This window comes from Coturnix japonica, chromosome 3 (genome assembly GCF_001577835.2).
Source record: "Coturnix japonica isolate 7356 chromosome 3, Coturnix japonica 2.1, whole genome shotgun sequence".
NCBI lineage: Eukaryota > Metazoa > Chordata > Aves > Galliformes > Phasianidae > Coturnix > Coturnix japonica.
The window spans coordinates 37,490,499-37,502,677 of NC_029518.1; the positions used below are offsets into that span (position 1 = coordinate 37,490,499).

Below are 12,179 nucleotides of genomic sequence, written 5' to 3' on the forward strand. Positions count from 1 at the left end.
CCATGGCCAATGGCAACACCTCCTGCCATTGCAAATAGCATCACACAGCAAAGAGAAGGGTCTGGGAATTAACTCTCTAGATCACATGATCTAGATCCCAGGCAGATCAAATGCTTTCTGCTCTCTAATACTGTAGATTAAATGGTCTGGTTTAATAGCATTTCTGTTCATATAGTCAAATTATTGTTAAAATATAGTTAAATACCTTGTGTACCCACCAGAATGTCACCCTTCCTTCTCACACTCCTTTAAAGAACTAATGAGACTCAATGGCAGACTCTTGTACTCAGATTATACTCCACCATTCCTCTGCTTTACTATGGATAAGAGCAGAAGAAAGATAATGAAACTGAGTCATTGCCTTCCCTCCCTGACAACCACACATGCTCTCAATCTGTAGGCTTTCTCTGCACCACAGCTTGCTATGTGGATCATAGTGAGTCCATCCTGATTATCATTAAAATGATTTTTTATCTGCCATTACTTTCATTTTGAAAAATGTACCAACCTCTCCAGACTATTTATGTGCTTATTCACTGACAGTATCTCGCTTTAATACTGAACACAAGATAGAATAGTGATAAACGTATGAGAAATGTAGCCCCAACAAAAGACTCTGAGTACTTTATAGCAGTAATTGTATCCTAAAGATCTGTAAAATACAGCATGCAGGCTTGACATAAATAAAGAGCATTCCAGAGCAGTGGAATTCTTCTTTGTTTTCATGTAAGTACTCTTTAGGTGCTCTAGGATAGAGTTGAAGATTTATGGCATATCTGTGACAGCTAATTTGTATGCAGTTTGAAAATGAACACCTAAAACCAGGCAAGTATATTATTACATCCCCGGAACAAATTTAAGGTAACACAAAAGAAGAAAGGATCTTTACTTGGTGTCTCAGAAGATGACAGAATAAGCAGACCGAAGTAAATGAAGAAAAAAAGGCAGGTTTGGATAGGGTTGAGGTAAACACTTTTGAGTGAGTTTTCTAGCAGCACGTTGAGAAAGCCAGGGAGAGAGCTGGAATGGATCGCCTTCAGGAAATGTTTTCTCTCTCTGTCCTGACAAGAAGTCTAGGATGTATTCTCTATTAGCCTGGATTTTCAGCAGCTGATGAAATGCTTACTGGTCATTTCTGAAAGCTAATAAATTAGAAAGGGAAAAAAAAAAAATCACTGAAGGGCAGTTACTAACTCATCAAGGCAATTTCTTCTGCCAAGACTGGCTAAAACTTCAGTTTGGAAAACTGACTCCACATAAACTTATTTCCCTGGGTTCGTGTTAAGGCATGATAATGTGTTAATGTTGCTTTTTTGAAGATAATTCATAATTTAATACAGTAATATTAAGAAACCATCTGCTACCAGATGTTACCTCCTCAGCTGAAATCCCAGTCAGTACACTCTAGGGTGGCTTTCACTTTGCCATAGCCAGAGTTCTTGCTTTCTATGCACACCATCACGCTACACCAAAGACTGTAATTCAGCACAATTCCCTGCATAGATAAGACAACCAGACAAAAACTGAAATAGTGCAGGAAGAACTTCACAGATACTTATGCTACACCAGTTCTATTCTGCACGGTCAGCTTTCTTTTCCTGAAGGCAATTACCAAACATTGCCTGTGGACATTTATTTATTTTTTTTTTACATCTTAAATTACCCTTTTTTTTCCTCTGGTATCAAATATTCTCTGTAAGATCAGCACATTGTAAACTGCATTTTTTTCCTCTTTTCAGAGTTCCAGACAGAGTTACAGTCGAAAGTGTCTTACCTATCACAGCAGATAAAAAATGAAAGCAGTGTGTATTGATTAATAGCCAGAATTTGATAGAGAAATGTCAACAGAAGCATGCCCCATGAGAACCTGTGGGGCCATCAAGATCAAAACAACAAGTGTCACTAGAATTTGATTGTAAAACATAGCAGAGAGGAAAAGAAGGGGAGGGCAGTACTTGTACAGTCAAAAACAATTTCGATAGTCTTTCTGGAGAATATTTGTACCATGACATGGCCAGCATTGTCAATCTGGCATCTGAACTTTCTAGAACTCTACCTCCAAACATAACAATGAAATAACCCGAAGTATTTCCTTCAGAGAATATTTAGAAACATGTGGGGTTTGATCCTGAAGTAAACAAGCAGATGTGGAAAGCTCTGGGTCCTTAGCAAAATCTAACCCCACTACACAGCTTCCCAAAGATAGCAGGAATTTGTTCAGATAAAAATGCCACTCCCGAACCAAACTCAGACCTCCATTTGCTGCTCAAAAATAGGTCTTTGATCTCCAACCTTTCTTACTCAGTTTGTTAACTTTCAGGCGCCTCTGCACTTCCTGGTCTCAGGCCCGACAGGAAATGGAAGTACCAAAATACCGTGAAAATGGCTGCCGCCTGTGGTAAGTCTGGTCTGGCTGAAGAAGTGGAAATGCTAGCAAAGTCCTGAGAGAGCCAGATCTTGAAAAGTCTTGTAGCCTGATTTCCAAACCAACAGAGTTTGGATAGGTTTTGGATAGCAGCTAAACCTACAGGGGCTTCTCAAAGCAAACCAAACCCAAAGCTTTCAAGGAATAACCATTGCTGTTCTTCAAGGTATTCAGTGGGCAACAGTGGAAGAATGAAAATTTCACAACTGGCCAAGCATGTGTGATTTACCTCTTACGTTTCCTTTGTCCTGCTCTTCCTTCCCTACTGACAGCCATTTCCACTCTTTGCTTCTAGCTTTAAAATCTTCCAGGTGTGAGGTTGATTTGCCATCTCCATTATATATTCAATATAATAAGGTAAAGTTTATGTTGGCTGCATGCAGAAATATCATTTTTAACAGCTGATCAAAGGTTTTACTGACTCTTTCAATAATAAATCCTCACAGGTTTTGGGTTTGTTTCTTTAATAAGAAATGTCTTGAGAGAGAATTTATAGCAAGGAGGCATTGTTGAAAGTGCTTTATTTTCAGAGCTGATGTACCCTTGGTTGTACCAGTGCCCATTTGCAGTAACAATGCTATTAGGATCTGGAGCCACTTACAGTCTTATTTACGGTCTTGGTTTTTGAGTCAAAATTAGAGTAATTTTTCCAAATGTTTGGGTTTGCAGGCGCCATCCAAAGGGGTCCTTAACTTGGAAAGCTTTGATTGTGTTTAGCTTCCCTTTACTGAACTACCTTAGTGGTTCATCCTATACTGGTGAGTGTTGTGGAAGCTATCCAGGGAATTAAATACTATTGAATACTCACAAAGTATGTGCCAGAGGAGAAAAAGAAAATAATTATTCCCTGAAATATTCAGTCTCTGATTCAGGAAACTTTTAACAGGCAGAGGCGTTCATTTCGAGAAGTGATTTCAAGCAAACTTTCTTCCTTCGTAAGGTCTAAGATCAATATTATATAGAGAAAGACACGTGGTTCAGCGAGGCTTTGAAAGCATAACATTAAATAGTTTGTGGTAAGTTACAAGTCATCAAGATTTTAAAATAAGAAACACTTGTGTCCCATTGTTTGTACAAGCACATGCACACACACAACACTGTAACAGAGATAAAAGCTAAACTGATGGTTCCAAAAACAGCAAAACAATGCCAAACTAAGTGTGGAGATAAGCGTGGTGATCTTAAACTTATACTTTCTTCAAAACACTGTATTTCAAAACAAAAGTACCTATAACCTCACATATTACACTGATGCAATATGCCAATAAGGCTCAGCTATCCCCAGTTTTCTACACCCAGAAAGAAGAGGTGTGTATCATAAAGCAGCATCAAAAAAGCATTCCAACAGTGCACTACAAGAATTCCAGACTATTACCTGCCTTTCCATAAACAAGGTAGAAGTGAAGATATTTTGTGGAAGAATGTTTTACATTATTATTTGACACAAGGGGAGCTAAAAACAGGAGCAGCCAAATTGGCTACAGTCCCTCCAAATCTCACACTTTCTTATGAGACAACTCCCAGTCTACCTTCCAAAAACGAAAGCCATTGTTCTGTTGCCAATGTTTGTTTATTTGAAGTAATAAGTAGAATACTAAATAATGCTCCCCTCCCGCCATCCATCCCTGTGGCTCAGTTAGTAATTCAGAACTGGAATATCATGTTTCCCCCAACTGTGCCTATTTCTGCAATATGCTTCTACACAGGAGACAAGTCCAGAAGCAACTTTAGCAAAGAGTAATTTTTGACCGCAAGAGGCCAAGATTGCTACAAGTTTCAAGTAGCTTTGGGCTATGTCTAAGCCAGTGAACCCACAAATACTTCAAAATTCTCAGATCCTGGTGCATATCTTGGCTTCCCCAAAACAATTCAGCTCTTCCTTCATGCCTCTACTTCGCTCTGGCACACAGATGGTGACCTAAGCATGTTCTATCTGAGTTCACAGTTTGGTCAGAGAGGAACAAGTCATTCACTCATTTTAGATGTAGCCATGAGGACCTGAGGACCATATTCTAGACTGACTGATGCAACTACCTGCTAGCTACTTAGATATATCCATCTGCCAAACACCGACCTGATGGCTATTATCGAAGTTGTAGGGAGCTATATGCTCATCGCTCTCTGTGAACCTGCATTCACACATGACCTTTTTTTCCTTCATGAGGGAAATCTAATACAAAAAATTATTCGTAATTAAACAAGGATACAGGTCTAATATACTTGCTCTACTCCTGGAACTAGCACGGACATCAAGCTAAAACAGCTCAGAAAGTTGTTTTGCCAAATTAAAAACATAAGGACAGGTGCTGGTGCCCTCCCTGCCCAGCCATCACCCAGTTTGTCTCTCAGAACCCAGGGCCGTAGGCCATAATAAATAAATAAATGGGATTCATACACACAGCTTCTGAAAGAATGACACTGATGCCAGGAGCATCATTAAAGTAACTCTTGCCAGAGGAAACATGAACTGTACTATCACAAAGTTGCTACGGTTCATCTTATGGCAGATTTACCACTGTGGTTAAGGAAATTGTGCCTCTGCTGTTACTGCCACCACCTGGCAAGCCGCATATCCCTCACAGAGTGCTATCGCTGGGGATAGGCACAACCTTCCCTATAATCATCCTGCAGTTTTCATGAAACTCTCATCCAGACAGAGGGGACAAGACATAGGGAAGTGTTCTGTCCCTATGGCATCTGGTTATTTTTCTTTCTAATTCTTCCAACCACAAATAAGGGGTGGAAACTTAATCTGATGCACAGAAAAGTAGTTCTCTATCATTAAATAAGGGCACAGCAGGTGAAAAGGAAGTCATACATTTCCCTGTTGTTCCTACATGGCCTGGGTTTGGTTTTCGCTATAACTGTGCAGATCTCACTCACGAGTATCTGAGAAATGTGTGGGAAGCCTGTGAGCTATAAGCAAAATGACTGTGGGAGTGAAGAATGATTTAGTGATGGTACTTGTTGCTGTTACAGCGTTGTTGGTTTGGTTTTGTTTAAACAGGGAAGTACACACATGGCAGAAAGTAAACCTGCCTCGTGCCACCAGAACTCAAAGTTTAGTCTTGCAAGAAGTGCCGAGTATGTGTGCATGAGCGTGTATGTACTGTTTTCTTACTGCGGGTGTCTGTTGGCTCATTACTCATTTTATGGAGTATCATAACATATGCTGCTACTTGTATGAGCTGGCCATCTCTGTAAGAAGAGCACAGCCAGCAGGAAGATCAGCATGGGCTCACTATAGCCCAACACCAACGTGTCCTGCTCTTCCTATGTTTGGCTTTTGCTCAGATTGAAAGCTTAAAGCCTCTAGCATCAATGCCTCTTTGGTAGCAGGGGGTTGGGGATTCCACCAGTACTCACTTCTCTGATCATGGTTCATAAAGACGCGCACTACTGTAAGGTGCAGAAATGAGTGATGCACACTCTGGCTGGGCGAGAGGGGGAACGGAGAGGTTGTAGACAACTCTGCATCAGCTGACATCAAACGCATCCACACGAGCTGATGCCATTTAATTTTTAAAGGGTTTTCCTAAGTGCCCTCAGCCAGATTTTTATTCCTCCAGCTTTAAGGAGGCAGACAGCCACCCACTGAACAACAGTTAACATTCATCAGAGCCTTACAGACACACATGGAGAGGCTCTGGTGTCATTTCACTCAGGGATCATTAATAAGTGATGTAACGGCCACCATCACTCCTATTTTACATTTGGACATATTCAGTATTTCTAGTTCACTTCTATACTAATATTCAGAACTTCTAAAAGGCATTTTAGTAATAACATAACATGTAGTCTCTTTCAAACTTCTTTTACACATTTGTGGAAGTGAACTTGGAATTGAATTACAGCGTTACCCTGTTAACTGAAATAAGGTACCACCTGAGGGCCCATGGGTGCCTCAAATGAGGTGCTTTAAAAGCGAGAGAGAGAAAAAAATCACTGCGCTTTCTCTGTCCCTCTGCTGGAAATGTCACACGCTCTAAAATCCACAGAGCAAACTCATTCCTTCCAGATTTGTGACTGTCAGATTCTAATCTCCAAATCATTTCAAAACAGGGGGAAAAAAAAAAAAAAAAAAAAGAGAGAGAGAGAGAGAGAAAGAAAGAAAGAAAGAAAGAAAAAAAAAAAAGCAGTCCACCAAGATGAGAAGGCAAAACTTCCTCCGAAGAATTTCAGGTATGAACAGCTCAGCCTGCCCCCCTCTCACACACCTCCCACCCACGCCCCCCACACACAACTTCTCCTTGAGCTTTCTCTGTCCGCCCCCTCCCCACTGAAAAGAAAGATAAAAAGAAAGCAGCTCTCAGGATTTTACAGAAGGTTGTTTTTTTGTTTTTTTTCCTGAAAGACTGAGACAAAAATAGGGTTTATTTCACTTTGCAACTGCCTGTGACTTCAGCATAATAAACTCCAAGGGGCACAGCCTTCACCAAAACACTTAGAAAACAGCTTCCAAGGGATACTCCTTGCCCGTTATGTTTACTCAAGCACTTGTTTAAAAACATTTAAGGAAAATGTTTTTATTTCTACAGATTGCATTAATTATAGCTTTGCAAACACTGCGAGCCCTACAAGAAGGCTGCACTGAACTATTAGCTGCAAACCTCAGGTCTTGGCTGGAGAAGTGGTTGTGGCTTATTTAGCAAGCCTAATGAATTGGCTCACCCATCTCCACGCAGAGTTCCATGTTTAGCATCATGGAGTCTGGAATAGCCAACGAGGGCTGTTTCGAGCCGCTTTATAAGCAAAAATAAAATGAAATCGGTCAACCAAAGGCGGTCCGCAAGCAGACCTCACTGCAGCGCTCTTCCCCTCTGGGGAAAGAGAAGCGGCACCACGGGCATAAACTTTGGCCCGAAACTCTGCGGAGACCCACAGGAAACTTCCACTGGGCTCCCAAGGGCTGCGCTCCCCTGGCAGAAGCGCGGTGCCCGCTGCAAGAAGGGACGGCCGGGCGGGGCGGATGGGTCCCTCCGTGCCGGGGCAGCGGCGGCCGCCGGCTCAGGTGCGCCCCGTTGCCGGAGCGGCGGTCAGCCTTACCGTGAGTGCGGAGAGCTTCTGGGCCGGCACAGCGGGGAGCAGCTCGGGCAGCAGCAGCAGTAGCGGCACCCACATCCTGGGGCGGCGGCGGGCAGCAGCTCCGGGAAGCGAAGGAGGGGGACTCTCCCCGGGATGTCGCTCCCCCCGACGCCCGCTCTCCGGCTGGGAGGTCCCAGCTCAGGTCCTTTCCTAGTTTTTAGCCCCCACCCCTCGAAGCTCGGGGCCGGGCGCGCAGCCGGCAGTTTTCCCCCTCTCCGCGTCTGCCGGGCAGGGAGCAGCAGCTCGGAGATGCTCCCTACCTCCTCCTCCCCCGAGGCTCCGCGTCTCCGGGCCGCCCTTTCTCCCCTCCGGCCGCGTCTACCCAGCAGCGGGGGAAGAGGAGGTAAAGTTGGAGGGGTGTGTGTTGGGGGGAAAGCTGGACCCTCCCACACCTCCCCACCGCTGTCCGCCGCCTGCGAGGGGAAGGCACTGCCGCTGCGGCGGGGCTGGCGGTGTGCGACCACGCCGAAACGCCCGTTCCCTTTTCCTCTTATCCTCCCCCTGCCCAGCCCGGCCTCCGCTTTCTCCTCCCAGACCTCGCCGGTTAACCCTCCCCGATGCTCCGGGGGGGCGCCGGCTTGCCCCCCCTCTACCTCAGTGGGGCTCGTTCTCCCCCGCCTCCTCCTGCAGCACCACGCACAAATCCGAGCAGCGCTGGCTGGGGGGCTGAGCCCCGACCCCTGCCCGGGACACCCGGTAGCGGAGCCCGTGGGAGGGCGCGGGGCCGCCGGGGGTGACACACGCACACGCGCTCGCACACGCACTTGCACACACGGAGAGCAGCGGGCGCTGCTCGCACGGAGCGGAACACCCCGAGGAGCTGCAGGTTGCTCCGCATGCAGTCTGCGCCAGGTGAAATCTCCCTCCTGGCAAGTTTTGCGCTTTTCTCCCTTGTCTTTCGGGAAGCACGTAGAGAGATTTTCTTATTTCCTCACTTTGACTTCCCCTGACTTCCTGAAACAAAGCGTTTTTACTGCATTTTTGTCAATGAAGGAGTCGCCCGCTCCTCCCCTGAGACCCGCAGCTCTCTGCCAGCCTGCAGCGATCCGCGTGGCTCAGTGGTTCTTTATTCTTCGGGTGCGTTCATCTTTGGGAGGATACAAAGTAGTGCACACGCAGCACACGAGTGGCATTTCCCCCAGGAGTCCAGATCTGACCTCGCTGGCCAGTCATAACTCCTGGGGATGGAGCAGCAGCCTCATGCACGGTGAACCAAGGCAGAGAGAAGTGGAAATCAACTGAAGACAGATTTCCGTGCCCTGCTTGCAATAGACACAGCTGGCTGGACCTCCATCAGCCTCCCTCTAGCAGCACCTCGCAAATGCTAGCAGGGATAGCAGATTGCCATTTGCTGCAGTAAGCAGAGCAGGATCTTTTTTTTCCAGCTGTTTCCTCTCAGCTGGGAGGTGGTAAAACCATGTGATATTGTTTCTGTCTGAACTAGGAGTGTTTATCCTTGTGACCATGCTTCCAGACATCCATGCTTGTGTCCCCTCTAGCTAGGCCCTGTCCTAGAGTCACACAGAATCACAGAACCTTAGGAGTTGGAAGAGACCTCTGGAGATCACATAGTCCAAACCCCTGCTAAAGCAGGTTCCCTACAGTAGCAAAGGAAAGTGTCCAGTTGAGTTTTAAATACCTTCAGAGGAGACTCCACGACCTTTCTTAGCCACCAGTTATAGTGCTCCATCACTCCCACAGTAAAGAAGTTCTTCTTTGTGTTACCTCTTTATTACATCAGTTATCCTTCATGTGGACCTAGTTCCACTCTCCTATAATCAAGCCTCTCATTCCTATTGTCTAGTCAATGAACTCATTGTCATTGCAGCCCTCTTCTTTCTCCACCAATCTGTCTCAGTCTGTCTCCCTGTCCCATTCCAGGCCTTCTCATTGCCACACAGCCCTGCAGCCCCGTGGCTGCTTTCCCATCTGTCTACATGCTTTGTAGCTTGCTAATCCCATTGCCATTTCACCATCAGCTCAGTGTTCTGAGCACTGGTGCCATTCAGCTGGGCAAATGCAATACTCAGCAGATTAAAATAATAAATAGAATAATAGAATAAAAACTCATTGCTTAAATATAGATTATTAATTTGTCTACTGTCATTTTCCTGGCTTATTTCTCAAAAGAGATTTGACTATTCTACCTACAATTTCTTCTTACCTTTCTTTGCCTCCCATCCCGTAAGACATGAGCCTAAAGAAAATATTTTTAAATGAAAATGTGAGCCCAAGTGATAAAAATACCGACAAAGACTAAGCAAATGAAAATAGTAAAAGGCAAAGTGATTGTAACGAGCAGAGCTACCAGTCACCACCATGGTGCTAAGAAGACTATCTGCCTTCAAGAACTTACAGTCTGATTAGATAAGAGTGTAATAAGGGAAAGAAATGTTATTCCTTGTTATAGGTGGGGGAAGGACTATGAGAGGGTCATGTCATAATTCTTCACATGTTCATCTCTCATTTAAGAAGTGGGCAAATTTCCAGGAGGTCCCCTTTGCACAGATGGCACTGAAGGAAAACTTTGTTTTTCCTTTCTTGCTCCAGTTTGAGTGGTGGTTTTATCCAGAGAGCACAGCCCTCTCCCACAGCCTGATGTGTTCTGAGTCATGTCATGGTCAATTTTGAACTAGCCACTTCCTCATCCATGCTAGGACAGTGTCCAGACTTGATCTGTGTTGCACTGAAAGAATTAGTAGGCAAAACCTTGGAATTGTATGTAAGCTTTCTGAGGTCCTGTGTGGGTTCTTACACAATGAGACCCACATCTTCTCCTTTTCCCCAAGTCTTTCCAGAGCTGTGAACTCAGGAAGTTCTAGAAAGCAGTTCAAGTTGCTTAAATGATTGAGTCTAGCCGAGTAATCCTGTACAGTTTAACAGCAACAGATCTAAATATACACGAAATAGTGCAGTGCATTGGAGCATGACAACTTCCCTTTCCTATCTTTAATCAGGTCAGAAAAAGGAAAAGGAAATTATGTCTCATCTGTAGAGTTGTTCAGGCAGCTTTAAAATCCCACAGACATTTGGCCATTCTGTATTAAATTCATCAGGATCATTCCAATAAGAATGCTGGAAATTCAAACTGAGAAGGGAAGAATTGTCTGACTCCTAGGTATCAAGTCTACAGAAAGTAAATCCTCTTTTAAGTTTCAGTGCAGTGCTGTATGAACAGGGATGGACTGCCAGGTCCAAAAAGAGCTGTGTTGTTTGGCTGAGGTATGTAAGGATTCAGGAGTCTGCTTCTCATTGCAGGATCAGCTGGTTGGCAGAAGATAATACCATTTGTAGGAAGAAATTCTTTCTCTCCTATGGTTTTCTGACACTCACTTTGAAAGAATTAGTAGTCAAAACCTTGGAATATTAATGGAGAATATTCTTGTAATACTTAAAGAATATACAGGCACTTATATAAAGAAGCACAGAACAATTATTTTTGTGTTGTATGTCTAGGAAGTAACTTTCCCTCTTAGGTTTCTACACTGTTGAGCATCACGAACTGACAGAGACTGACAGGATCAGAGGAAGAACAGACAAAAAATATTTTTAAAGGGAGCAAACAATACTTAAAAATATATAATATTATCAGTATAGCTCCTTATAAACAGAAGTAATAAATCAAAACCAAATTACATCTACAGAAAGACTTCTGTGGCTCTAACATGGATATGAATGAAAAGACCAGATGGCAACACCAGACTTTAGCCCGACCATACCTGTGGCATTACACTATATTCACAGTGCTATTCACAGTACTTGACATATGACTGTTAAAAAAAAAAATGCTTAATTCAAAGAAATAATGAAATTCTCTTCTGCCTTATTTATTTGTGAGTAATACAGAAGATGATATCTGAGAGATAAGTAGGAGTTTGCAAGTTTCTTAATTAAAAACAAAAACAAAAATGACTTATTCATTTTATTTCTTTTTTCTTAAGTAGAAAGTGGTCTTTGTAAACTTCTCCAGTGTGCAGTTTGTTTTAACACAGCCATGAGCAAACAGCTGATGACTGAGCCATGCTCTGTGCCACATGAAATGTAGAGTGGAATTTTTGAAAGTGTTTATAGGAACCAGGAGCTGAGATCCTGTTTTGGAGAGCTAGAAAGGTGAGCCAAATCCTAGTCCCAAAACACCGAGGCCCACATATTATTTGACAATTAAAAATAAAGCCATCAAACCAGCCATTTAGAAAGGGGACAGAATGTAGAAATAAAGCAAAAGTCATGACTGCTTAGGAGTAACAGACCCACGCATAACTGGTTTTCCTTGGGAAATACAGATAGCTTTGATAAATGTGACATTTATCTTACCTTGGGTAAGATCTTCCAGTGTTAGCATGTTGCATTTCTCATGATTAAAGATTATGATTTGGAGTTTTATCACGCTTTAATGAACAATCAGCATGATGGAAAGGACTTAATCCTTCAGGCCAATGACAACAACACCACACACACGCAGCTCTGCATCTTGTAGGGTGAGAGTTAGAACATTCTCCATCTGTCAGAGCCACAGATCAGTTGGTTGTTGTAATGCAGGGAGAGGCATTGTTACTGACTCACTCACCTTATATTAAACCATCCCTCATGGTTTTGTGGCCCCTTCCACCCAGATGTAGACCTTGGAATAGTGCAATTGGGATTAGGAGCAAACCCTGAAAAACCAGCC

The 12,179-nt window shown here is 43.7% G+C and overlaps 1 protein-coding gene across 4 annotated transcripts in view; it reads right to left on the reverse strand.

Moving 5' to 3' along the window:
- SMOC2 (SPARC related modular calcium binding 2) overlaps positions 1 to 7,958 on the reverse strand; it is a 122,503-nt gene extending 114,545 nt beyond the window's left edge. For 2 of the 4 annotated variants that reach the window (XM_032443588.1, XM_015858014.2), the window contains exon 1: positions 7,472 to 7,958. In XM_032443588.1, the coding sequence (XP_032299479.1) occupies positions 7,472 to 7,546 (75 nt within the window). In that variant the 5' untranslated portion in view covers positions 7,547 to 7,958. The remainder of the gene's footprint in view (positions 1 to 7,471) is intronic. The other 2 variants (XM_032443587.1, XM_015858011.2) reach the window with 1 other exon arrangement.
- Positions 7,959 to 12,179: the final 4,221 nt, after the last annotated feature.